This window comes from Triturus cristatus, chromosome 9 (genome assembly GCF_964204655.1).
Source record: "Triturus cristatus chromosome 9, aTriCri1.1, whole genome shotgun sequence".
Taxonomy (NCBI): Eukaryota; Metazoa; Chordata; class Amphibia; order Caudata; family Salamandridae; genus Triturus; species Triturus cristatus.
This window is the reverse complement of record NC_140592.1, coordinates 1,033,092,198-1,033,120,183: the sequence shown is the minus strand read 5'-3', so window position 1 is coordinate 1,033,120,183 and position 27,986 is coordinate 1,033,092,198. Positions and strand designations below refer to the sequence as shown.

Genomic DNA, 27,986 nt, shown 5'->3' with positions numbered 1-27,986 from the left:
AAACACACAAAATCATCGGCCACCTGGCCATCAACGGCAGCAACGCAAGCAGATCACTCTTACACAACTGAGTCAAAGATCGGACCCCGTCACCAAAAGTTCTCCCGATCTTGAACAAATCATAGCAGAATGCAGGAGAGCACTGCAAGCAGCTGCAGTGGTGCGATTAACAGGGCAAAGTTCAGATGGAGATAGAGGCCAACACTTATTCACCTCAGAGGAGGAAGTCAGTGAAGCACACACCTCATGAGATGGCTCGGTCACACCTCCGATGGTGACCCCTCAGACGGCGAACACATTGATATGATGACTGAGTCATGGGATGAGCGAGGAGAGGGGGGGGGGCCCTGAGACCACGTTATCCGACCAGAGGACACCGTCACGGCGCAGCAATATCCATTGAAGCGTTATCCGGAACTTTCCAAGGCAGTATAGCAGACTAGAAAGTTTTGAGTAGAAAGGGATGAAAGGACATCCCCATGCATCTTCAATTCATCATCATAAAGCGGGCAGCCATGATGTCAGCAGCCAGCGAAGGCGCACAGCCACCCCCCTTAAACAACGAACTAAAGACAGTACTTGATGTTCGGTTTGGACGTGTTGCCTCGAGCAATAGGTACCTCCAGTTAGGAATGTTTCCCGAAGTTCAGTTTTAATTCTCCCTTTTTGCAAACCCACCAATTACCCCTACAGGAGCAACCGGCGGAATGGTAAAAGATGTGTGGAGGGTTGCCACTTCGTTGGGGGGGTTCCAAAAGCCCAACAGAGCATCACACATAGACGGCCTTCGTACAGGCAACTAATGACATGGCCACTAGTATCCCTAACACAGATATAAAACTCATCACATTAAATGTCCGGGGCATGCATACAGCGAGCAAACATTACGCTGTCTATGCCTATATAAAGAGACAGCAAGCACACATAGCTCTCCTACAAGAGACACACTTGACGGCAATCGAAGTGGAACGCCTGCGTAAGAAATGGCGGAGTATCATCTGTGCCACAACATACTCCGCATTCGCCAGGGGGGCCCTATTCTGGATCCGTCCTGGGATTCCCTTCAAGGAACGGACATGTATGGTAGATAAAGAGGGGCGATATGCAGTGTTAGAGGGAGTATTAGAGGGGCAGTCCATACTGATAGGGAGCATATATGCCCCCAATGTAGAACAAGGCCCCTTCTGGAGTCGTCTTACAGGAACGCTAACCCACCACACTCTAGTCCCGTGGATCTTAGGAGGTGATTACAACTGTGCTCTAGACATTGGCCTCGACAGATCCCACCCCCAACCAGATCAATCAACTGCACATAAACAGACGGGACTCTTTAACATATGGGGGAAACATTGGGCATTAACAGACGCATGGCGGGCACGGAACCCGACTGCCAGGCTATATTCCTTCCACTCCATCCCCTATAACTTGCGAGTAAACCTAGATAGATTTCTTTGCTCCACCACAATACTCCCAAAAGTACAGCACACAGACTATTTGGGGAGAGTGCTGTCAGGTCACGATGCACACATATTGACCCTCAGATGGAAACCACCCCATCCCCCCCATACCCACCTGGAAACTGCCACAGGACTGCCTCACAGACCAGGTGTTCAGTCACGAACATGAAGCACACATCCAAGAGCACTTCACACTAAATGCGGGCACGGCGACATCTAGACTGATTGAATGGGACACATTCAAAGTATCAGCGAGAGGGCATTGCATACAACAGATAGTAGGGGTGCGCAGAACACAAGAGAGGGCACTGCAAAAAGAGGAACAAACACTAGCGGCTCTAACGAAAAAAGCTGATGCAGATGAGGCTACCTCCGATCAAGTAGCCATTGCCAAAACAACCCCGGCGGAGATGCTGAGAGACCTTTGCAAATATAATTTTAAGCTCTATGCTTTCAAGGTCCACCGGGAAGGCAATAGGGTAGGGACGCTCCTAGCTTGGCTCGCCAAGCAAGACTCAGGCGTGAAACCAATCACTGAAATTATAGACAAGGCTGGCACCCTCTAACACTCACAGAGAGATATCCTGCGCATTTTCCACGACTATTTCTCCGACATCTATCGGGCCCCAGAACAGCGCGACCACCAAGCGTTCACCAGATTCCTACGCCCATTGCGCCTGACCAAAATCCCTCCCACGGACAAAAAAGCGCTGGAGGTGAAGATCGTCCACAGACATCTCCCACGTAATCGGAGCGTTAGCACGTAATAAAGCGCAAGGAACGGACGGCTTCCCACTCGAATATTATAGCACCTTTTCAACCCAACTGATCCCCCGCATGGTGACCATGTATAGTGACGAGCTAGACAAAGGTGAACTTCCAGGCTCACTTAGGGAATCGATCCTAGTTACGTTCCCAAAGCCGCAGAGAGACCCAACGCTCCCCTCCTCATATAGACCAATCACCCTCCTAAACACAGACTGTAAGATATTGGGCAAACTACTAGCGGACTGTTATACCCAAATTTTGGCACCCCTGATCCACCCAGACCAATGTGGATTTATCCAACGACGTAACACCTTGGAGAACCTACGTAGGTTATTCCATATTCAAGACAGGGCGAGAGCGCAGTTCCCCAATGCAGCATTTCTGATAATAGACCTCGAAAAGGCCTTCGATACGCTCCTATGGCCATACTTATTTGCGGTTCTCCGTAAACTAAACATAGGACCTACCCTGATAGCATACACAAAGCTCCTCTATACAGACCTTACCTCACGAGTCAGAATAGGTAAATACATCTCTCCTCCATTTGTGATAGTGGGCACCCCTGTCTGGTTCCCCTTTCTATTGCCCCTCCTGTTCGCCGTAGCAGTGGAACCCCTGGCGATACGCCTGCGTCAAGAGGGTGAGGCCTGGGATATTCCACTAGCAGACACAGTGCACTGCGTATCACTATACGCGGATGACCTCCTAATTTATGTCCACGACGCTACCCAGGACCTAACACCTATCTGGTCGACATTATGGGAATTTGCGGAGGCCTCCGGCCTTAAAGTTAACTAAGAAAAATCCACTCTGTATCCGCTGAGCCCTCACTTGGCCCGATTTGAAGTTCATGTTGGAGCTCAGACACTTGCCTGGAGCCCAGTTATCTTGGGGTGAGGTTGTACCACTCTCCTGAGGACCTGTATGAAGGGAATCACCGTAAAACGTTGGCGGGGGGCGATCAGCAGTGGGGTTCTGGAAAACACTGCCCCTAGCCCCCTTTGGGCGAGTAGCCGTTGCAAAAATGATTATGTTCCCCAGGCTGCTCTACCACTTCACCAATCTCCCAGTTATACCACCGCGCCCGTTCTTTAAGGAACTAGATACCCTGCTCACCTAGCTGATCTGGGGAGGGAGTCGACACAGGGTGGCATTGTCTACACTATATTTGCCCATGAATCAGAGGGGATTGGGGGCGCCATCTTTTGAGGAATACTTCCAGGCAGCTCAGCTTCAGTGGTTATCACACTGGACAGCAGAATGTCATACCGGGGAAACGATCACTAAGGAGGACCGTACACCCCTCCCGGCAATCCACAGGATGCTCCTACCGGGCACTAAGCCAATGCGTACCCGACCCCTCCAGATGTCCATCGCTCGCACATGCATGCTAAGAATCCATCGCATGTCCAGAGAAGGACCCCCCTACTCACCCCTGCTCCCATTGGTAGGTTTCCCTTGAGAGGAGAAATACTACACTGTTAGTGCTCTCCAGATCTGGACCAACCATGCAGTTACGCAGATAGAATCCCTGTTTGAGGAGGGCCAGCTTAGGACGTATGCCCAGATGACTGATCAATATGACCTCCCACCTGGCTAGTTTTTACTACATAGACAACTCATAGATAGCAGCCGCCGCTACTGGGACCCAAATGAGGGGGAGCCTCCGACACATCCGGTAATGCATGCCATTTTGCACATGGGAGCTGGCCGGCACCTGGTCACGTGGCTCTACAAAGCCATCCGAGAACCGATTATCACCCCACTACATTCATTACGTCAAACATGGGAAACTGAAATGGGGAGAGTGTTCAATGATAAGGAATGGGATACAGCATTAGAATACCCCAAAAAGGTCTCCAAGAATGCACGTTTCAGGAACATTCAATTCAATGTCCTCCACAGAGCATACCTCACGCCACACCGCCTTCACCGTTTTTATCCAGACACACACTTTGCATGCCCCCGACGTCAAACCCCGAGGCAGACTTTAAGCACATGTTCTGGGACTGCCCCACTATTCAAGAATACTGGGATCGGGTCCACAAGACACTTCAGATGACGACCAACATCATGACCATGTCCACGTGGGAAGCATGCACCCTCGGGATCTTCCGCAGGCGGACGACTGAAAAAGTACAGAACCGCTTTGCATACCTTGCCATTCTCGTAGCAAAAAGGGGAATAGCCATGCACTGGCAAACCCTGACTGGACCCCTGGAAGCAGCTTGGGTAGGCGCCATGAAAAATTGGGGTAAGGCGGAAGAAGAGGTGTTGAGAGAAGAGGAAGTGAAGGGAATCCGTAAGCATCCCATTTCTCTAGAATGTACACATTTACTATATAAATTCACACACGAAACAACCCCGACGGAAGCACCAGTAGAATCCCAATCCCAGACCCCACCCCTATCCCCCATAGGGCCAGTAGCAGAAGTCCCAAGACCGGGCCCACTCGCCTAAAACCGATGCCATGCTAAAGTCGTATCAGGTGAACTCAACAACTACACTAGGATGGCCTACCATGAGGGTTCCCCCCCCCCCCCCACGCATACGTACCACTACACTTTACAAAGGTAACAACACCATCCACATTATTGATTTCTTAAACATACAGTCCGATAGCTCCCCAACGTTCCCCCTAGTTGACAGTTTGTTCTTTTTACATCGGCAGTTACGACTCCAATGACTGTTAGATGGGAACACATTCAGGTGAGCTTAGACGCGGTAACACTGGGAAAGAAAACATGGGAATAGAATATCTGTGCATTCTCAATGGAAGCAAACCTAGCCAGATTATAGTAAACTGCAACCGAGGAGCACAAACCAGTAGGAGGGCTCCTCCCAGAAACTTTTTCCAATGTCCAGTTTTATAATGGTTGTGATGCAGTTAAAATGTGCATGCTATTCCTTGCAATCATTTCGCTCCTAATTGAAGTCATGTGTCAATGCATTTCAATGATATGAGATGTTAACATGTAATAAATAATGTAAAAAAGTCAATAAACCAATTTTAAACAAAAAAAAACATGTTGCCAGAAATAGCTAGTCACCTAAAGGCCAGCGAGAGTTCATGGACTACATCTTCCCAAGTCTCCTTTTTGACTATGGCCCAGTATTATGAGCGTCAGGAATCAGAAGCAAAAGGCAAGGAGGATAAAAAGGTTAAGGATTTAAAAACGAAAGTTATGTTGGCTCAAGTCTATGGTCCACCATTTAGAGGAGGTGGACGTGCGATGTATCGCCCTGGTGTACCCCCTTTCCCTCGAGGAACTTTGTCTTCTGATCAGTGTGCTTATTGTAAAGAGATTGGACATTGGCATTCTGAGTGCCCCCTTTTGCGAGGTCAGCAGTATCAACGGGGTCGAAGAAGCATGAGAGGACGCCCAGGGAATTCAGGAAATAGGGGAGGAATAGGAACTCATCCCAGGTTTGAGGCGAAATCAATATCAAATGTCAGATTATTTGGCTGATGGTTTTAGGGATTCTGATTATGCATAGGAATGCCTAGGATGGGGTAAGGAACTGGTTGAGGTCCCAGTAGATCAGAAAGGTCCTTATGTTGATGCAAATGTTGTGGGCTCTACTGATCAGTTTCTGGTTGATACAGGAGCTACTCGTAGTGCTGTGTCTAAAAAATTGGTTCCTAGGACTCCACTGTCTAGCGCAATGATAACATCAATAGGATTCGATGGGACACCTACATCTAGCCCACTGTCACAGCCCCTTGAATTTAGTCTTGATAAATTCACTGCCGCATGTCCATTTTTGCCTTCCCCTACCATGCCGGATAACATTGTGGGTATCGATATGCTCAAGCATTTTCATGCTACAATACGTTGTTCCCCAGAAGGTGTGTGTGTTATTTTAAATAAACTATCCAATGGTTGAGAGGTCTTGTCTCATTAAAGAGGATGTTGCTCTAGCATCGCTACCTAGTACTTTGTGGGCTATATCAGATACCGATGTGGGACACATGGTTATTCCACCAGTACATATTCAAGTGAAGGAGTTGCCTCGACTGCCCCAATATAAAATATCTCAGGAAGGGGAAGAAGCATTAATACACAATGTTCAGGATTTAATCAAGGTGGGGGTTGTGGAAGAAGTCCCTTACAATACCTGTAATAGTCCTATCCTTCCTATTTTGAAAAAAGATACTGACACTAAAATTTACAGATTCATCATTGACTTACGGGAGGTCAACAAAATAGTGGTGCCCAATACCCGGTAGTCTCTGACATCACCGCACACCTTACTATGGTTCCTCCTACTGCCACTACATTTAGTGTGATCGATTTTAAAGAATGCATTTTTCTCTATACCTAATCGCCCTGACAGCCGTTATTTGTTCGGCTTCACTTTGAATAATCGATCATTCAGATTTTGTAGAGCTCCACAGGGGTATACAGAGAGTCCTAGCATTTATAGCCAGGCATTGAAAAGGCAGCTTGACTCTTTCCCTGTACAAAAAGGGGTGGCTCTTATTCAATATGTCGATGACATCTTGTTGGCTGCTGATACCCCTGAACATCATCCTTGCCTCTCATCATCACAAAGTCTCTCGGAAGAAATTGCAATATTGTAGACAGCATGTTACCTATTTAGGTCACCTCCTATTTAAGGAGGGACGTGTACTCACACCAGATCGCATTCAGACCATTTTAGATACACCTGTGCCCCGTACTCAGAAGGACGTCCGTGCATTGATTGGCCTCACTTTTTTCTGCAGGCAGTGAATCCCTAGCTTTTCTCACATTGTTAAACCCTTGTTGGCCCTTTTGACTAAAGATACTCCGATGCCCCTCCCATGGACTACTGAATGCCAGAATGCTTTTTAACAGTTATGTCAAGTTCTTTGTTCTGCACCAGTATTAGGAACTCCAGACTACACTAAGGCCTTCACACTCTATGTACATGAGAGGGACGGTTGCGCTCTCTCAGTTTTAACACAGACACACGGTGATAAGCAGCACCCTTGTGCATATTTCTCAGCTGTCCTTGATCCAGTCCCCCGTGCGCTGCCTGGGTGTTTTCGAGCGGTGGCGGCAACGGCTGTGTCCATACGTTAGAGTGAGGGAATAGTCTTGTCACCTAGATTGCTTGTGCTAGTACGCCATTCAGTTGATGCTTTGTTAAATCAAACAAAAACACAGCATTTGACTAGTGCCCGTTTGACAGGCTATGAATTGACACTTTTTTCCCTCATATCACACTGAAAAGATGTTTGACTCTGAATCCTGCTACATTATTGCCATTTCCAGCTACTCCGTCTCAGTCACAAGAGTTACATGATTGTATATCCCTTACTGAAGAACACACAAAGGGTCGTGTTGACCTACAAGATACACATCTTTCTAGTGTTGATGGGGAATTGTGGGTTGATGGATCCTGCCTGAAATTGCCTGATGGCACTACATCTGCTGCTTATGCAATTACAACACTTCAGACAGAAGTTGAGACAGCTCGTATCCCACAGAAGTCAGCTTAAGCAGCTGAGTTGATAGCACTGACAAGAGCATGTGAGCTTAGTATAGAGTTGCTTGTTAACATTTACACTGATAGCCAATACGCCTTCGGCGTGGCTCATAACTTCGGGCAACTCTGGAAAGAAAAAGGCTTTCTTACTTCACATGGGACACAAATAGTGCATAGGGAATTAGTACATAATCTCCTTACTGCCTTGACATATCCTAAGAAAGTGGCAATTGTTAAGTGTAGTGCACACAAGAAAGTGACTGATAAAATTGGAAAAGGAAATGCATTTGCAGATTACACAGCTCGTGAGACTGCAATGCAGCGAAGTACCATATCTATGTATGTAGTTAAGTCATAGGCAGAACATTGGGATGATGCCAGACGAGGTTCTGGACATGCAGCAATCTGCTTCTGTTGAAGAATTAGACCAATGGTCCAAGGAGAGAGCATTGGATGATGAGGGCTGTAGGAGGAATAAAGAAATGACAAAATGGAAGATACCCACAGCCTATTTACATCCTATGATTCACATGGCACATGGGCCGGCACATGTTAGAGCATCCTCAATGGCAAAGCAACTTATGCAAGTTTGGGATCATCCAGATATTGCCGGCACAGCTAAAAAGATAGTCCAGTCTTTTCTGATCTGTCTCCAGTATAATCCTGGAAAGGGAACACGAACTCCAACAGAAGGGTTTGCAATACCTACTGCACCTTTTGAAGATCTGCAACTGGATTACATCCAATTTGAACGCTGTAACAATCTGAAGTATGTTCTGGTGGTGGTTTGTGCCTTTAGTAAATGGATGGAGGCATACGCCACAAAAGATAATACAGCTCTTACTACAGCGAAGGTGCTCCTAAAGGAGTTTTTCCCCAGATTTGGAATTTGTCGAGTTTTGTGGAATGACAACGGAGCACATTTTATTGGGCAAGTTGTTGAGTATCTCATGAAAGGGTTGAGAATTAAGCAGAAATTTCATGCTGCTTTTCACCCACAATCAGCAGGTTTGAAGTTGGCCAAAATACAGGCTTCCACATCTTTGAAATGGCCTGATACGCTGCCCTTAGCATTGCTATTCATTAGATCAATACCACATACACGATCTGGCCTCACACCGTATGAGGTGGTTTTTGGAAGGCCAATTAATATTTGGGGGATTCCTAAGCCACGCCCTATAATTGATGTACCTTATGTATTGATGAATGACTATTTGTCTCAGTTGACTGACAGTTTGTCTTCTATTTATCAACAGGTTCGGGAGACTCTTCCAGACAGGTCGCAAGGTGAGGGCCACTGCTTGTGCCCTGGTGACTTTGTGGTCGTAAAGTCATTCCAGAGGACCAGCTCCCTAGCACTGCAGTTTGAGTGACGAACCGGAAGACTGGGTCCATGCAACACACTGTTGAAAAGTGTTGCAAGACCTAGTGAGCCCAGCTGCGTTGGCAGATCACCGCGATATCCTGGATACTGAGAAAGGACAAGCCACGTCACCTGAAGGACCTGAGGAAGTCTTCCCGGACCACACGATCCCTGTTACATCTCGATATCAGCTGCGACCCAGGAAGAAAGACACTTTGTTGCTAAAAAAGACTGTTTGAGCCACTGTCCTGGGTAGTGAAAATCTGAGTTACAAAGAGGGGTTACCTTTTAGTGACTACTCGTCTCAATCTCAGTGAAAAAACCAACGTCTGCCCAGGACCTTAGGGCACCATCTGTTTTTCAACGACGAGATGAACATGTCTAAGGAAAAGAAGCAAGCTGCTGCAAGAACAAAATATTGATATATTATTCATTACCGAAACGTGGGCAGATGAGGCATCAGATGCTGATCTGGCCTTAGCGATCCCGGAGGGATACTCTTTCTACAGAGTTGACAGAAAAATAAAACGGGGAGGAGGGTTAGCAATCATAGCGAAGGAAGGTCTTAGAATTAAAACCTCACATAAAGGTAGCACCCCAGACTGCGAAACATTAACCTTCCAAATAAAAATTACAAACAATTACACGTTTAATGGAATACTAATATATAGACCACCTAGTGCAAAAACTCCCTTAATAGACTTGTTAAGTCCATTTCTTGAATCTAGTGTGTCATGTCCAGACTATACCATCTTAGGTGATTTCAATCTGCATCTAGAGAAAAAATCATATCCTAAGATAGCAGCATTCATTGATACAATGGCAAACTTCGACCTGAAACAGAAAGTACAATTAGGTACCCACAATGCCGGACATACGATAGATGGTATCTTCACATCATGTCAGAGCTTAAACAAAATTGACACTCTCCCAATCCCATGGTCAGACCACAAACTAGTAAGATTCACACTGGAAGTTAAAGAGGACACTGGAAGACCGGTGGAGCATATTAAACAAGTAACCTACCGTGACTGGTCTAAAATTGACAACCAAGCATTTATAGAAAAACTCCAAATATCCCAACCCACATTAGACGACAACAGTAATATAGCCTGCAAACAATTTAATGAATGGATAGAGAAGGCAGTCGATCTGACAGTCCCACAAAAAAAGGCTACTCTTAAAAGAAAAACCCCCTCACAACCCTGGTTCTCAGAAGCTCTAAAAACACAAAAACAAACATGTAGAAGAGCCGAGAAAAAATGGAGAACTAATTACGATACCCAACTCAGACAAGAATACAAAGATACCCTAAACAGCTACAAAAAATTAATAATAGTAGAAAAAAGTAAATACTTCGTTAAAAAGATCAACGAGTCAAAAAACTCCAGCAAAACCCTCTTTGATACTGTCAAAAAACTATCAAAGTTCGAAAACAACAACCCAGAAGCACTGTCATCAGACTTCTGCAACATACTAGGAGAATACTTCGTGAATAAAGTCTCATCAGTATACGAATCCTTCAAAAATCAGAACACTGAGACAATAGAAGGGGACACATCACAGCCACCAATTCAACAAGATCAATCAGTTTTTAGATTTACACCACCTACAGCCGAACAGTATGAGAAAGAGATCCACACTACCAACTCAGGCAGCCCAATGGACCCTTGTCCACCCAAAATAATGCAGGTTTGTTCCATACAACTAAGCCTAGTACTGGAAAAATTATTCTCCAAAATTATCAACACCAATATCTTCCCAGATGACTGGAAGATGATATCTATCAGGCCACTACTGAAAAAACCCAACCTAGATTGCGAAAATCCCAGCAATTATAGACCCATAGCCAGGATCCCTTTTGCCGCAAAAATCTTGGAGAAACTGCTAAATAAACAGCTATCCCAACATCTGACGGACGGAGATTGGCTGGATCACTCCCAGTTCGGTTTCCGGGTAGAACATGGGACGGAGACGGCCCTGATCACAGCAGTGGAGGAGCTTAGGCAAATAATGGACAATGGTTTGAAGGCCGCCTTGATATTACTCGACTTATCGGCGGCCTTCGACACGGTCACCCACGAAATCCTTATTACACGGTTAAAAACAGCATACATACATGACACAGCATGCGCTCTCACAGCCTCCTACCTAGAGAACAGAACTTTTTCAGTAGAATTAGGAGAAGCGAAATCCAAGCTGTTCAATCTACCATGCGGAGTCCCGCAGGGCTCATCGATGAGCCCTACTCTTTTTAATTTATATGTAGCTCCACTTGCACAAATAATAAGGAACAACGGCTTCACTCCTATATCCTACGCCGACGACACCCAAATTGTGGTGTCAATAAGCAAGGAGGTACAGGACACAGCAGAAAAATTTCAAATCTGCATGACAAAAATCAGTCAATGGATGAGAATGAATTGCTTAAAGTTAAACGGGGACAAGAGTGAGGTCATGATACTAGGAAGAGACACAAACATATGGTCCCCCATATGGTGGCCTAAAGATATGGGAAGATGCCCAGAGTCGTCAGAAAAGGTAAAAAACCTAGGGATCATGTTAGACACTAACCTTTCTTTCGACGCTCAAGCCAGCAAACTAGCTTCGTCACTCTGGTACATTCTAAAAATGATCAAAAAGATTCTACCTTACTTACCGTATGATTCACGCAAGACAGTGGTGACAGCACTAGCCTTGTCCAGACTGGATTACGGGAACGGCTTATACGCCGGAGCAAGGAAGAAAATCCTACTTAAGCTACAACGCCTGCAGAATGCAGCAGCCAGGTTGATACTAGGAATACCAAAGTTCGAACAAGTAAGCCATAAACTAAAAAACCTGCACTGGCTACCAATTGTAAGTAGGATACATTTTAAATCATTATGCTTGGCATACAAGGCACTAAACGGAATTGGATCACAATTTCTAAAATCACATCTGCAACTATATGAGCCAAACAGATTACTCAGATCCAGCCAAACGAAATGCATCAGGGTCCCTAGATTTCGGAAAACTAACTGGGGCGGAAGAAGCTTCCTGGTACACGCAGCAAGAATATGGAACCAACTACCACTAGACATAAAAACTAGTCCATCCCTGAAATCCTTCAGAAAGGAAGTCAAAACATGGCTTTTCTCCACACATCTGTAATCAACATCATCAGACCCAGTGGTATATCTCAGCGCCAAGACGCCCTCGGGCAATCGCGCGCTATACAAATAGATAAATCAATCAATCAATCAATCAATCAATCAAGAGTTTGTGATCGAAAGAGTACGTTTATTATTGGACTCACTTCGATTGTTGTAATCATTGCTACAATAACATGGATTGTAGAGGAAGTAGCTCCTGCTCGAAATCTACTGACTGCTACTACTCCTGTCCCCATTGAACACCACTATTTTTCTCTTCCTTATCATGAGCAGAAGCACAGAATGTCCTACCGCAACAATACATTCATTCAAATGTTGCATCACACCCAAAATGCTACGAACATTACCAACTGTTGGGTGTGTGGAATGATGCCAGCTCATCAGAAAAAGGGAGGAACGCCTTTTATTCCTTTCCCGTTTTCACATAATGGCTCCTGCAGAGCCTGGTTTGCACTATTGTGGGCTTCTCATATTGGTAATATTACCAACTTTGATGTAGGAAGACTTAACACTCAGTTAAATAGAGTCTGTTACCCTGATGAGGAAGGAAATTCACAAGCTAAAGGAACTGTATGGGAAATGGAGGAAATTGTTGAGGAAATTCCTCCACACACTATGTTTTCCCAACACTCGAACTATCAAGGGTAATGGACCTACTGTTATAGCTGTTACTAGAGCTCGAGCAGACCTTTGTGTGAGCAGTATTGGCAATATCCCTATGGGAAAAAGTGACTGTACCTTAGTGTTGAACATTACTGGAATGAACAATAGCAGCTTTTTGTCCTCACATAACACCTATTTCATTTGCGGAAATAAAGGTTATTACCATCTACCTATTGGTTGGTAAGGTAGCTGCTATGTGTCCTCTTTGCTACCACCTGTGTTCTTGGCTCCTGCATCTTACCATAAAGACTATAAAGTGTTTAATGACATTTCCAAAAATAGATTAAAGAGGACAATAAACAACGATGAGGTGGATCAAACTGATACTGCATTACAGCAGTACATTGACTTTAATTTGGGACTGTTCTTCTTTGTTGGTGAGGCTTTAAACAGCAGAAAAATAAGGCGCTTAACAAGTGTTGTAAAGGCTGTAACCAATCAATCAGCCATAGCACTTGGAAATATCACGGAAGAACTACAAATTGCAAGAATTGTGGCGCTCCAAAACAGGATGGTCCTCGATGTCATCCTGGCTGACCGTGGTGGAGCATGCCGCATCATTGGGAGCAGCAGTGTGTGTACATCCCCGACCACGCCCCTTCAGTTTTTGAAGCAATTTCTAAACTGCACAAAATAGCCGCTGAAATCCCTCAGGATTCTGGGACATGGACTTTGACTGGCTGGCTATGGACTATGTTTACTGAATGGGGCTGGAAAATATTGTCAGCCCTATGTATATTTTTTGCTATTCTTTTTACTTGTTGCCTATGTATTCAATGCGTCCCAATGCTCTGTTCCTTTTGTATCTATACCTGTACCTCATGTATACCGACTAAACAAAATGTCAGGAATGTAAATGCCCGCCTAGCAATGGACCAGGAAATTAATGAACTCCTGAGAATAGATGTACAGGATATCTTTCGTGCCCCTTCTAAGTCATAGAGATATCTTCAGCCAATGCTAAAAGGGTCGTCTGTGGGAATCAAAAATAATTGCTGTTAGCATGAGCTGAAGCCATCTTGTTTGCAGCATCCATTTTGTTGGCCTTGTGACTCTTCCGTCTTCACTGTTGCTTGCTTTTCTATTCTGCTTGAGTCACCAGCTTTAGTTAATTCCTTCTATTCTAAGCCCAAGCAATGTATAGGTGCTGAGAAAAGGCCTGTAGCTGCTAGAATGCACCTGACTAAAGACATAACTGTCAACTGTGTCTTGCAACTGTAAGCAGTTCGGCTCACCCTCCCACTTTGCTGACTAAGTGATCTCCCATCTGCCCATGTTTGTCGGTAGTTATTCCGGTGTATGCTTGTACCTTCTATTTGTAACTACATGCTTACTCTGCAACTAAGGGTGTATATAAGCACCAAGGTCTCTGTGTGTTCCATGTACTACCTCCTGCAGCACTTGAGGGTGTTGTATTGACGTAGTCCCACTCATGAGTGATTAATAAACTTGTTATTTGAATTCCAGCTTCAGTGCCAATCTCTATTTTGTTGGTTTAAGGACCCGTGGACAGAGAAGGGTGTGCCCCTAAAAAGGCACATTTTCACACCACTGCACTCTACACCACTATACACTACGCCACTGCACTCTATGCCATTGTACTCTGTCACTTCCCTGTATGCCACTCTATTTTCTTCTGCATCACTGCACTCTACACCACTCTATTCTGTGCCACTGCACTGTGTGCCTCTCTACTCTGCACCACTTCACTCTGCCCAATGCACTCCAGGCCAGCTATTATAAACCACTGCACTCTGACCGTATACTTTGCAAACTGCACTCTCTGGTACTCTACTTAATGCCACGCTACGCCACTGAACTCTAAGCCACTGCACTCTACGCCACTCTAATCTACTCTGCACCACTGCACTCTACAGCACTGTACTTTATACCAATGCACTCTATGCCACTTCACTCTGCTCTGAAACAATCTACTCTATGCCACTGCAGTCTACTCCACTCTATTGCACTCTGCACCATGCCACTGCACTCTCCACCACTTTACTAAAAACAATACACTGTACACCACTGCACTCTATGCCAATCTCTGCACTACTGCACTGTACTTGACTATACTCTACTCTATGCCACTGCACTCTACGCCACTTTACTCTATGCCATTGAACTCTACATCATTTTACACTGCACCACTGTATGCCACTACACTCTACACCTATGCACTCTACGCCACTCTACTCTACACCACTGCACTCCGCCCCATGCACTCTATGCCAATCTATTATAAACCACTGCACTCTGACAGTATACTTTGCAAACTGCACTCTCTAGTACTTTACTTAATGCCACGCTATGCCACTGAACTCTAAGCCACTGCACTCTACACCACTCTAATCTACTCTACACCACTGCACTCTACAGCACTGTACTCTATACCACTGCACTCTACGCCACTTCACTCTGTTCTGAAACAGTCTACTCCATGCCACTGCAGTCTACGCCACTCTATTGGACTCCGCACTACGCCACTGCACTCTACACCACTTTACTATTAACAGTACATTGTACATCATTGCACTCTGACAATCTACTCTGCACTGTACTCGACTATACTCTACTCTATGCCACTGCACTCTACACCACTTTACTGTATGCCATTGAACTGTACCTCACTTTACTCTGCACCACTGTACGCCACTACAATCTACACCTATGCACTCTACGCCACTCTACTCTACACCACTGTCCTATTCAACACTAATCTGCAGCAGTGCACTCTCTGCCACTGAAGTCTGTGCTGCTCTACTCTGTGCCCCTCTACTCCACACTACTCTGCACGACTGTACTCTGTGCCACTTTACTCTGTCACTGCACTCTATTCTGTATCACTCTACGCCACTCTACTGCACTCTATGCCAATGCACTCTACGCCACTCTAATCTACTGTGCACCACTGAATTCAGACTCTGTGCTCTATGCCGCTTCACGCACCACTCTGCTCTATGCCAGTGCGCTCTACCCCACTCTACTATACAACCTGCACTCTTCCCCACTGCACTTTACACCACTCCACTCTATGCCACTCCACAACATTGCACTCTACCCCAATGCATTAAGCGCCATTACTCTATACCACTCCACTCTACCCTTTACTACTCAACTCTGTGCCACTTCACTGTACTCTGAAACAATCTACTCTACGCCACTCTACACCACTCCATTCTATGCCACTGCAATCGACGCTGCACCACTCTACTCTGAGCCACTATACTCTACCTTGCACTGCTCCACTTCACACTACTCTATTCCACTGCACTGTATGCCACTACACTCTACGACACTACACTCTACGTCACTACACTCTACGACACTGCAGTCTATGACACTGCACTCTGACACTCGACTCTGCATCACTGCACTCTACACCACTGCACTCTACGTCACTCAACGCCACTCTACTGCATTCTACCCCACTGCACCGCTCTACTTTATGCTGATGTACTCTATACCACTCTACTTTGCATCACTCCACTCTGCACCACTTCACTCTATGCCATTTCAATCCAAGTTACTCTACTCTGCAAAACTGCTCTCTGTACCACTGCACTCCAAGCCACTCTACTCTGCATTGCTCCACTCTGTCACTGCACTCTAAGCCAATCCACTCTAAGCCATTTTATGCCACTATACTCTAAGCCATTCCACTCTAAACCACTATAATCCACTCTGCCCCACTGTATTCTATGACACTCTGCTCTATACCACCGCACTCAATGCCACTTCACTCTGCTCTGAAACAATCTACTCCATGCCACTGCAGTCTACGTCAATCTATTCCCCTCTGCGGCACTCCACTCTATGCCACTCCACACTGCACTGCTCTATACTTCACTGCTGCGTTCAACTGAACTCTACACCAATGCTCTCTACACCGCTTTACTCAAAACCAGTACACACTGCACTGTACGCAACTGTACTCTACTCTACACCATAGCACTCTACACCATTGCACTCTTTCACTTTACTCTACATCACTCTACTCTACACCAGTGCACTCTACTACACTCTATCCTGCAGCACTCGCACTCCATCAATGAACTCTGTCACTCTACTCTCTGCCATTCTACTCTGTGCCACTTTACTCTATGCCACTGCACTCTACTGTTCACCACTCTGCACCACTTTACTCTATGCCACTGCCCTCTACTCTCCACCACTCTGCGCCACTCTACTGCATTCTACCCCAGTGCACTCCACGCCACTCTAATCTACTGTGCACCATTGTACTCTGACACTGCACTCTACGCCACTCCAGTCTAGGCCACTCCACTCTGCACTACTCCACAACACTCACTCTGTAACACTGCACTCTACGCCTGTACACTTTGCGCCACCACTCTACACCACTCCACTCTAACCTACACCACTCCACTCTGCACCACTTCACTCAACTCTGAAACAATATACTCTACACCACTGCACTCTATGCCACTGCACTCTACGCCACCCTACTCCAGCCTGCGCCACTCCACACCACTGCAATAAATGCTGCGCCACTCTACTCTACACCACTCTACTGACATTCCGCTCTGCCCTGCACCACTATACTCTACCCTGCACCACTCTACTCTGAAACAGTCATCTCCACGCCACTGCACTCCACGCCATTGCACTCTACATTGCACCACTCTGCGCCTCTGCAGTCTATGCTATGCCACTATACCCTGCACCACTGTACTCAAGCCACTACTCTCTGCACCACTCTACGACCCTGCCCTCTGTGACACTCTACTCTGCATGACTGCACTGTTTGCCACTGCACTCTACACCCATGCACTCTGTCCTGCACTACTCCACTCTATTCTGCACAACTCAACTCTATTCTGCACCACTCCACTCTGCCACTTCACTCTTTGCCACTTTACTCCACTCTGTGACACTGCAATCTACTCTGCACCACTCTACTCTATGCCACTGCACTCTACACTACTCTTCGTCACTGCGCTCTACACCAATGCACTCTACACCACGTTACTCAAAACCAATCCACTCTACACCACTGCACTTCATGGTAATCTACTCTGTAACACTGTACTTTATGCCACTTCACTCAAGGCCACCCTACTGTACTCTATTACACTACACTCTACAACACTCCACTCCACAATACTCCACTCTATGATGCTCTACTCCATTAAACTCGGCTCCACTGACATTCTACTCCACTCTATGCCACTCCACTCTATGCCAATCACCACTGTACTTTATGCCACTTCACTCTAGGTCACACTACTACAATCCACTCTATCACACTCCACTCTACCACACTCCACTCTACCACACTCCACTCTACCACACTCCACTCTACCACACTCCACTCTACCACACTCCACTCTAAGATGTGTGATATCAGTAGAGATGTGGTTATGTGTAGGGTCAGAGTTTGAGTTTAGATTGAGACATATCCCCTTGGCTCTGATTGTGCCCCTCTACAGGAGGGGTTTAGGCGGTTCTAGACTGTGAACATATCCAACACTTTACGACTCCAGTAGGAGGTCCCAACTCATAGCAATGGGCTTTTTCCATAGTCCACGATATTCTTCCCTACGTAATGTTCCACTATGCTCTGCTCCATTAAAATCTGCTCCACTGACACTATACTCCACTCTATGCCACTCTACAGTACTCTGTGCCATTCTACAACACTACTCCACTCTACGACGCTGTACGCAACTCCCTCTATATCACTTAAAGCCACTTTACTCCACTGTATTCTATGACACCTTACTCCACTTTACTCTATGCCAATCTACTCCGTTCTGTGCCACTCTACTACACTGTACTCTCTGTCATTCTACCATACACACCTCCACTCTGCTCTACACCACTGCACAACACTCTGTGCCTCTCCACTCTGACACTGTACTCAACTCTATGCCCTTCCACTCTGACACACTACTCCCTGCACAACACCCCACAATACTGCACGCCACTCCATGACACTTCACTTCACTACTCTCCACTCAGCTGTACTGTGCGCCACTCTATGCCACTTCAAAACACTCCACTCTACTCCAGTTTACGCCACTCCACGCAACTCTCCTTTACCCCAATATCTTTTAGCCATGTTGAACAGCATCCACTCTGGTGTACAACATTGCTGAAACATATTGGCAAAGCCAATAGCTCTTGCACAGGTAAGACCTATTGGCGTTGCCAATGCTTTTTTTGTTTTTAAATTGATGCATAAGAGGTTCTATATCACAGTTCATTCACGTAGTTCTACAAAGGATGTTGAGTCCTCCTTACCATTGAGAATTATTGTCCATGTATTTTAAATGTACTCCTCAGTTCTCTGTTCTCAGTTTAGTGAATTTCGACCTTTTCTTTGGAACTAGAAGTTTGAGGTGTGCATTGGGATAAAAGATCCAATATTTAAATTGAAGATTTCTGGCTGGGGCACATCATTTTACTCCAGGTCCTGTTCGGCCTCTCTTTCTTGTTTGCTAAAATTGTTTGTAATAGTAGCATGCGCAAATCTTTCAGTGGTGATTTGCTTTTTCTTGTCCACTGTAGTGTATATCATTGGCTGCTGTCTTTCTTATTTCAGGAACAAATTCTGGCATTGCTTGAGAGGACCGAAGTGAACTTAATGGGCTAACCTGTTACTTTAGCACTCTTTCTGAAACGCAGCTTTTAGACAAGATCATTTGGACGTGTTTCTTAAATAGCCAATGTTGATATTCAAACGTTTCACCACATAATGTTAAAGGATAATGGAGGGCAAAGGGGTCTCTTAAAATGGTATTAGTCAGTGGCCTGCCTATTAACAAATAGTCAGCCCTAGAATAGCAATGGTGTGCTTGAAAGAAAAATCCAGTATCTAAATGGTGGTATTGTCTTTAAGGACCTGCTAGGTAATTATTAATGGTCATATTACAAAACATATTTGTCCCTTTGTCTGGTGATATGACTTTTAATTTCCTGCCTCTGTTGCAGACTCCAGTCAAATTTTCTCTTGGAAAACAAATTACCAGATTATAAACATGAACACTGAAAATCCTAACACATTCAACTAGTTTTTAGGTCGAGCCTAGCGCAGCGCGCTAGCGCTGCTGTAGGAGATGACCTTTTAGAATCGGTATGCACTTTTGAAACACTTGTGCTGGCATCCACCTTGCAGGAGCAAGCAGCTGCGCGCAGGGGCCATCTGTTTCTAATTAGCGTGGCCGCGCTTGTTTACATTTGCCTTGCCTGTCTCGCGGTCGCTTTCACTTTCGTGCAGTGTTTTCACAGAAGGACCCATGATCTTTTAGGGCCCCGGGGCTGTGTTCCTGCTGCCTCAACGAACGACAACAACGTGCGTTTTACTCTATCTCTTTATCTCTTTCCTGTCTTTTCCTTGAATTCATGCTTGTTTTTAAGGTCGAAGAATGAGAGCCAGTGGTACTCTGCAAAAATTCCCCTGAGAAGCGGCTTTGTTTCTCCTGGTTTTGTTGCTCCTTTCCACGGAAGATTCATATTCAAATAGACCGATGTTGTGAATCAGCCGCTCGCGCATTCTCAAGGACCCAGGAAAGGCTATGATTATGGCTAATTAAAATGACGAATGAAACCCTAACAAGAGGGTTCAATCAGATTGCTGTTCAAGCGTGAAGTAACTAAGGTCAGCCACCGAAGGTGTGATTTGGGTAATTACAAACAATGTGGCTGTTTGGGAAAAAGGCTTAGTGAATCTGTTCAAGACAAAATAAGGTCTAATTATTCACTTCGGGCCCTGAATTCTCCAGATGATCAGCTTTAGTATTCTTTTAATAGACTGGCAAGATCCGAGGCACAGATTTTTTCCTTGCTGCCTGTACTGGCTCGAAGAAATGTAACTTTGTCCTCCTCCCAGTGGTGAATGTGAACCAGTCTTTGTTGCCAGTTGTGCTACACCGTGTTCTCAAATTAGGGTGACGTCATGTTCACGAAACAATTGGTACTTGCTTTTGCTACTATCATTAACTGGTAAGGTCATCAGTATTTTTAAGTGGCATCCTGCAGTGAGGGTATATCTCATGCTTGTGAATGTTATGTGAGCTGAATAGGTTGTAGTTTTCAAGTTATAAACCACTAATTGGCCTTATGATGCCACAGGGGAAATGACACCACTCGACCTTGGCTCGAAGATTCCATCTAACCGGTTACATAGTATGGAAACTGAATCAGAAGGAAGAACTATGTGGCTTAGATCCCAAAATGGCCTCATGAGAAATAAATGTAATACGTACGCGAGTGACTTTTGTGCACTGTTGCCTGTGTTAATTAACCCTCTGCGAGATGTTAATAACAGCCAACATCCCTGAATTTTGAGGTGCACAAAATCCATACAATTGACGAAATGAGACAATTTCACGCAAGTTGTGCACACGTTGGATACTGTGTGCTCAAAACGTGTCATGTTGAGACATTTTCTGCTCAGACCCATCTGCTGTAGGCATCTCGTAACACAACTTTTTATGTAAAGTGTGCACTTGCATGAATAAAACAGAGTAGCCACGGGTCACACTACCTCCCGAGGATGCACAGATGTCCCCAAAAACTAATCTTAGAGTGCCTGGATACATTTTAACATGCCTTTCTTTTCCAATTCAATTACTAATCTCGCCTGAGCAGGGGAAGCCACATCCTGAATCAAAGCATTCTATTTTTTGTTAGTTAATCCTCACTCCCTTTGTGTATTGGTGAACGGTCATTTATCTGTTTGCACTAAGTCCTTCTTCAAGGAACATTCCTGCTTAATCTAAAAACGCACCTCTTGCTCCAGGGGGCGATATAAAAGAATAGCATTAAAAGTGTCATGAGGGGAGATGCGGACATTCACTGCCAAAGCTTCACACGTCGGGTTTGGAATTGAACAGAAGGAGGGCTCTAGAGAATTGTGATAAATTATCGCCAACCCTCCCCTTTTTCTACCGAGTCTATCTTGAGTATGGCACAAATATCCTGGCGGCAGGGCTTTAACTAGGTCCGGGCCAGAGGATTCGTCTGACCAGGATTCAGTGATGAAGGCCATCTTAATATTGTAGTCCTCGATTAACAGTGCACATTCATCACTGTGTTTGATGAGAGACCTGGCATTAAGAAGCATTGCTTTAATGGGTACAGAGGCATTGTTATCTTTCTTACTGGATTTAGATCTATTCGGACATTCTATAGAGGACGGAAGCTTCCCAGAGCAATTCGGGCATGATGCTGGAACTCCTTTTAGGAGCGTATCAGGATGTATTCTTGGGCAACACATATTACTTCTGTTGGGATTTAAATGTAGGAGAGCGTCTCTCGAATAAGTGATGGAGTCTAGTGCTGTAGAGCCAGGGGGACGGGCCCGGAGCCCGGACCGAGTGCGGACGGGCGCAAACGGGCTTGCCTTAGGCGGGCCTTTGGCGCGCCAGCGGTGCGCCCGCTGCGCACGTCCGCTGCGCGGTTGCGTCAGCGCGAATGATATGGGCGGCAGTAGCAAGCAGCTGGAGCGCTAACCTCCACCGTCTCGAGTGTCCCGCGTCCGCTTTCAGCGCGGACCCAGCAGAGCACAAGCGCCACGGAGTGCAGGCGGTATTGAGGCAAATGAGTGAAAACAAATGGGGGCAAGTATTAAAATAAGCTAAAAATCATTTTTAAAATCAATTTGTGCAAATAGGCAATTCAGTGCAAGTAACAAGTTAAAGGCAGACTGCCCTACCTGTCTGGCATTGAACACAGCTCTGACCAGGAGGCAAATGCTGCGCGGTCGCGTCAGCACGAATAATATGGGCGGCAGTAGCAAGCAACTGGAGCGCTAACCTCCACCGGCTCGAGTGTCCCGCTTCCGCTTTTACCGCGGACCCAGCAGAGCACAAGCGCCACGGAGTGCAGGCGGTATTGAGGCAAATGAGTGGACACAAATGGGGGCAAGTATTAAAATAAGCTAAAAATCATTTTTAAAATCAATTTGTGCAAATAGGCAATTCAGTGCATGTAACAAGTTAAAGGGAGGCTGCCCTACCTGTCAGGCATTGAACACAGCTCTGACCAGGAGGCAAAACCTTTTTATGGAGAAAGCTTTCTGAATGAGGCCCATCCAACTCTGGTGTGCAGTGTCCTGAGTTGGCATTCATTGTTCGGAGTGTTCTCCCTAGTAGATAAATTGTCTTTGATAATCTCGATTTGGTGTTGGTGTTAGTCATATAAAGCGTTAGGAGTGTTGCCCCAAGGCCTATTTTTCTAGTCCTTGGTCAGTAATGTTGACTTGACTTGATTACTTGGGAAGGTTTGTTTTTGATTCTTTGTATGTGTTGGGAAGTGTGGCATGTAGGTTTGTGTGTTAGGTTTGCATTTTAAAAATTGGCACTTCTCACTCCAGTTAAAGCCTTAGCTTTTGCATTTGCACGTGCATAATGTGACATGTAGAAACGTCACTTTAAACATGGTGATGAGAAAGCTTTATCTTCTACATTCCAGGTATCTATTGCCCGTTTCAGAGCAGCTTTCTTCCTCAGCTGTCTCTGTAATTAGAAAATTGCGTTTGTGACTGAGAGTGAATGGGCATTTCTGACGTCTTTGGTGTTTTCAGTTGTTTCTTTTCATTTCCCCAGGTACTAGAATCTAAAGCTGGATCCATGTTATCAGATGAGTTGGAATCAAAACCAGAGGTGAGTATGTGTTTAATTGCTTATTGTAAAGAATAGTACAATTTGAGTTATGCATTCATACATTCATTGTAAATGCGTGGTAGGCACTGGACCCGCATGTTTTATCCAGCAAAAAAAGCTTTCAAACTTCAATGCTGGCCAACATTTGTGCCTTTAATTTAGGCAATAAGAGAAATCTAATCAAGAACCCTCCTGATCCACTGGTAGAGTACAGTGTGAGGAAGATGGGCTTGGCTAATACAGAACTGTCCACACAAATGGCTACAACCAAAACTGTGTATTGGTGAGCTGGCTTGTTCACGTCCAAGTTGGATGCCATCAAATTGACTTGCTTAGTAAACTGGATAGTGAGAGATGGTACCATGCAAGCATCCGTAGAACACAGTGGTGAAAACCATTGTCAATAGTATCAAGTGTAATGATGGACCATATAAATATGTTGAGCATCTTGATGTGCAGTGCCTCTAACAAAGTGCCAAGCACCAGAATGTAAATACATCATTTAAAGCAGGTGAATATATTCAATGTTTGGGCTCCTTAACTCACAAATGTAACCTAGGACCAGTTAGATTGTGTGGATATCGCTATGCTTCCCAGTACCCTGAGGCATTAGGATGTATTGTAGAATCAGTTGGAGTAGCTAAAGGGTCAATGCAGTGTACAGATGTGCCAGGCATCAGCGTGTGCCACATGGTACTTGTCACAGACCATCCTTCGCCTTTACCGCATATTCCCAACATTCCTCCCATGTAATAGTCATTACTACAGCCTACTGGATGCAAGGGTATTGGGAAGATGCATGAAGTGGTGGTAGTGTTTAAAGAGGAAGATATTTATCTACTGGCCAGTTAAAGGTAAACCAACACAGTCCTCTTTGGCAGCTGGTGTTGAGAGGAACAGGTGTATCGGTAGCTCCATCATTCCGTTGCATCTGGCCCACCACCTTGCCCAAGTCAAAGACCTAACTGATCTAGAATTCTTCCAAATGCAGCTTCTCAACCTGTGTTCCCTGAGTGCACTAAAAACTCAGATTGTCAATAAATAATAATTTGAAGTTGATGTATTTATTTTATTTGTATTCATACCTCAAAATCATTATAAGCCCTATTGTATTAGCAAATTCTAATTAATGAGGAGGAAAGGGAGAGAGGGGAAAAAAGGAAGATAGCAGCCAAACTCAACAACTATGACACAGATATTTCAGCATAGTTTTGTTAAATTGCTTTCTTGAGCCTAATGCAAAGGAGAAGAGGAAAGGGGGAGAGGGAAAAAAGGAAGAGGGGAGCCAAACTCAACGAGACAGAGATTTCAGCATACCTTTGTTATATTGCTTTCTTGAGCCTAATGCAATGGAGAAGAGGCCATAAACATCGAGAAAAGGCTGCTACCACTCTCCTCTCTCTTAGTTGAAGGCCCTCAGTTTCCTAAATTCAGTGGTAAATGTTTCCTCTTCAGCTTTTTATTGATGTTATTGTATGCATTTTCTAAATGCTGTTAGTTTGCAAGTAGATTTCTTTTTATACGTTGTTTTTGATTTAGCTCCAGCGACTCAACCCGTATGTTTAACCAAACAATTGAGATATTTGAAAGTGGACAGCAGTGGGAACAATTCAAGCCACTACTGCCAACTTTATATGAATATTTTCAGATCTCTTGAAGGAAAGGGTTTGAGGTATGTCTCTGTCAGTTCTAGGCAAGAGGATTTGCATGCTAGACAGAAGGTGAGGACCATTTCAGTATTGCAAAGCATGGGAATGCGCTAAAGAACCACCCAAGAGAGGTGGTAAGTCCCATATCCTGCCATGCTGGGCGAACAGTTCTTTTCAGATTGTGGTAGTTCTTCTCACAGTGATCTGAAGGAAGGCAAATTGCTGTTTGCATCTTACAGAAGAAGAATATGCTGTGGGAGATGACATTTATACCATAGTCTTCAAATGTGTTTATTAAAAGCAGTGATCTCAAAAAACATTGGGCAGTGATTCTCCCTGGCAATCACCACAGAGAGGAGCTCCCCAAGCTGAGGTAGGAGTCACATTTGTTGCAAACTACAGAGTTTTACGACAAGTCATGTGAACTTAAGTTTTGTAATTAGCAGGTACTTGAGTGAAATTATAGTGAGTCCTTCAGTAGTATCTAAACAGGAACAAGGCTTTTACAGAGGCACCATTTTTTATAAATAATGCATCTTTGCTGCCAAGATATAAACCCCATCTAGCATCGAGACAAAATCTTTTGGTTAAGGGCTTAAAAAGATAGGTATTGTAGGTTACATATTTAAAAACAATAAAACAGAGTTATATTTCCACACTCCTTCCTGTTTGAGTGTTGCTGTCCATAAATTCCACTATCAGCCTAAAACGTCAAAATATCAAGTTGCAGGCATTAGTGCCACATCTCTAAGAGCTTGAGGCGTTTTGCAGTTACATGGCGACTATTCTAAAGAGAACTTGTGTAAAGTAAAACGTATTTGTTTCAATCAATGATTGACTATTCTTTCTTTCCACCCTTTGATTGACTGTTCTGTTTTATTCCACCCTCAGTAATCATTATGTTCTTCTATCCAGATTTAAGAGAGAAAACAATTAGTTGTGATCTGATTCTAAAGATGTTTATCAGACATAAATGTTATGATAGAGCACACTGCAGAAGCTGGTGTAGGGATCACTGTCTATTTCCATGCCAGTATACTCAGTTTTCATTTGATATTTTGCAGCTGCTGGTTCAATTTGTACAGAACACGTCTATCCCACTGGGACAGGGTCTTGAGGAACCCGAATCTAAGGATCTATCCTGTCTGCCTCTTCTTCCTGTGACAGGGACTCCACAATGCAGCCCTCTTCACTTGCCAGGTGCGAATTGAAGAATTAGACAATGTGTGTGATATTTTGCTTTTCCAGGAGGTCTGTTCAGTGCACTGTTCATGGTTACTTTTTCTGTATTATTAGTCCTACTGCGATAGCTGAGAATACAGGAAACTACTCATTTATTCTAAGCAGTATTGATATTCTCTATCCTTACTGTTTTAACATATGTGTTTCCTGTACATGTGCCTGGGCACATTCTTTAGAACTTTGCCTTACAGTTTCTGCTCTTGCTTTTTATGCTATATAAAAAAATATAAGCAGGTAAGGCAGCTTTCTTTCGTCTGGGCAACACCGAGCTCAGAATGCAGCATGGAGCAGACATGATCAAATGACATACTGCTCAATGATTGGTTTCATGTAGGGGAGTGGTTACATATACAAGGTGTCCCTTTAGATGAGTTATATTGATATAACCTGTCCTTGAGTTCGTAATGTATTTAATATTTAGATTTGCAAAGTCTGATTTGTCTGAGCTTGTATTAGTACATGCGCTTAGTTGGTCGATACATTGTTTGCATGCTCATACTTTTTCTCTTAATCGGTTACGTGTGTAGTCAGCCCTTTTATGCCATGCGTATCTGATTTATTCATAGATTGGTTTTATGTATGCAGTCTATTTTTGGACCTTTTGGTTACATCTACGCAGTCTGAACTCACATTTGTTAATTGTTTATGTTCTCTCTTGAGAAAGAGTAAATCTATGTAATCATGATCTTAAGTTGGTTACCTCTCTGGTCTGTGCTTGACTAGTGATGTACATAATCTGTTATTAGTTTTGTTACCTGTAGTTTATTTGTTCTTGGATTGTTATATCGCTGTACTCATTCCTTAGATTGGGTGCAGTGCATGTGGTTACTTGTTGCTGGTTACATTGAATATATAAATGTATTCTTCTCTATGTTATTAGAGCTAGTTATCGTACACTAACCTTACCCTGTAGACCACTGGAGAGCTGTAAATATTGGCTGATATTTTTGCCATATGTGGGAACATTTGCATAGCGACAGCGAGGATAATACAAAAGAGAGTGGTTGAAGGTAGAGGGGGACAGAGGGAGAGGGATTTAGCCATTTCTTGGTAGGGATCTTGTGAAAACGTGGTTCTTGAAATAGTTTAAGGAAAGATGCAGACAAGGAACAGGTTTTACTCCTGCTAAGAGGAGATCATTCAGTAGTCCTTGTTAATATGAAGAAAAGGCCTTCTATGATGATCAGGCAGGGTGGTGTATGGAGGACATTATTTAGTATTATCCAAATGGGCTCAGGGAGGCCAAGTAGCACGGCATTGCCTCCATCCACTGTGATGGAGAATGATAGTGTGGAGTGAAAGTTGTAGGCTTGAGGAAAAGCTTAATTCTGTGTAGTAAGCTGTGCTAGTACCAGAGTGTATGGACATTTTTAGGCCGAGCCTGGGCAGCGCATGCGCTGCTCTGCGAGGCATGCTGTATTTAGTTATGGACTTGAAGCTCCGCCCATATTTTTCATTGCCTTGTGTCATTGTCCTTTGTAAATGTTGGCTTTTGATTCGTTATTAGGCTTGCTAGTCCCTCCTTATTACCGCCTTATCTACATGTGTAACCTCCCATGAGGACTGGCCCTTTTACTTGTGTA

At 44.6% G+C, this 27,986-nt stretch overlaps 1 protein-coding gene across 3 annotated transcripts in view; it reads left to right on the top strand.

Annotated features, from left to right (window-relative positions):
* The window catches only part of ZNF410 (zinc finger protein 410), a 138,718-nt gene that overhangs the window by 32,353 nt on the left and 78,379 nt on the right, over positions 1-27,986 (top strand). For all 3 annotated transcript variants that reach the window (XM_085626784.1, XM_085626785.1, XM_085626786.1), the window contains exons 2-3: positions 23,456-23,512; positions 26,226-26,361. In XM_085626784.1, coding sequence (XP_085482910.1) covers positions 23,456-23,512; positions 26,226-26,361 — 193 coding nt within the window. The remainder of the gene's footprint in view (positions 1-23,455; positions 23,513-26,225; positions 26,362-27,986) is intronic.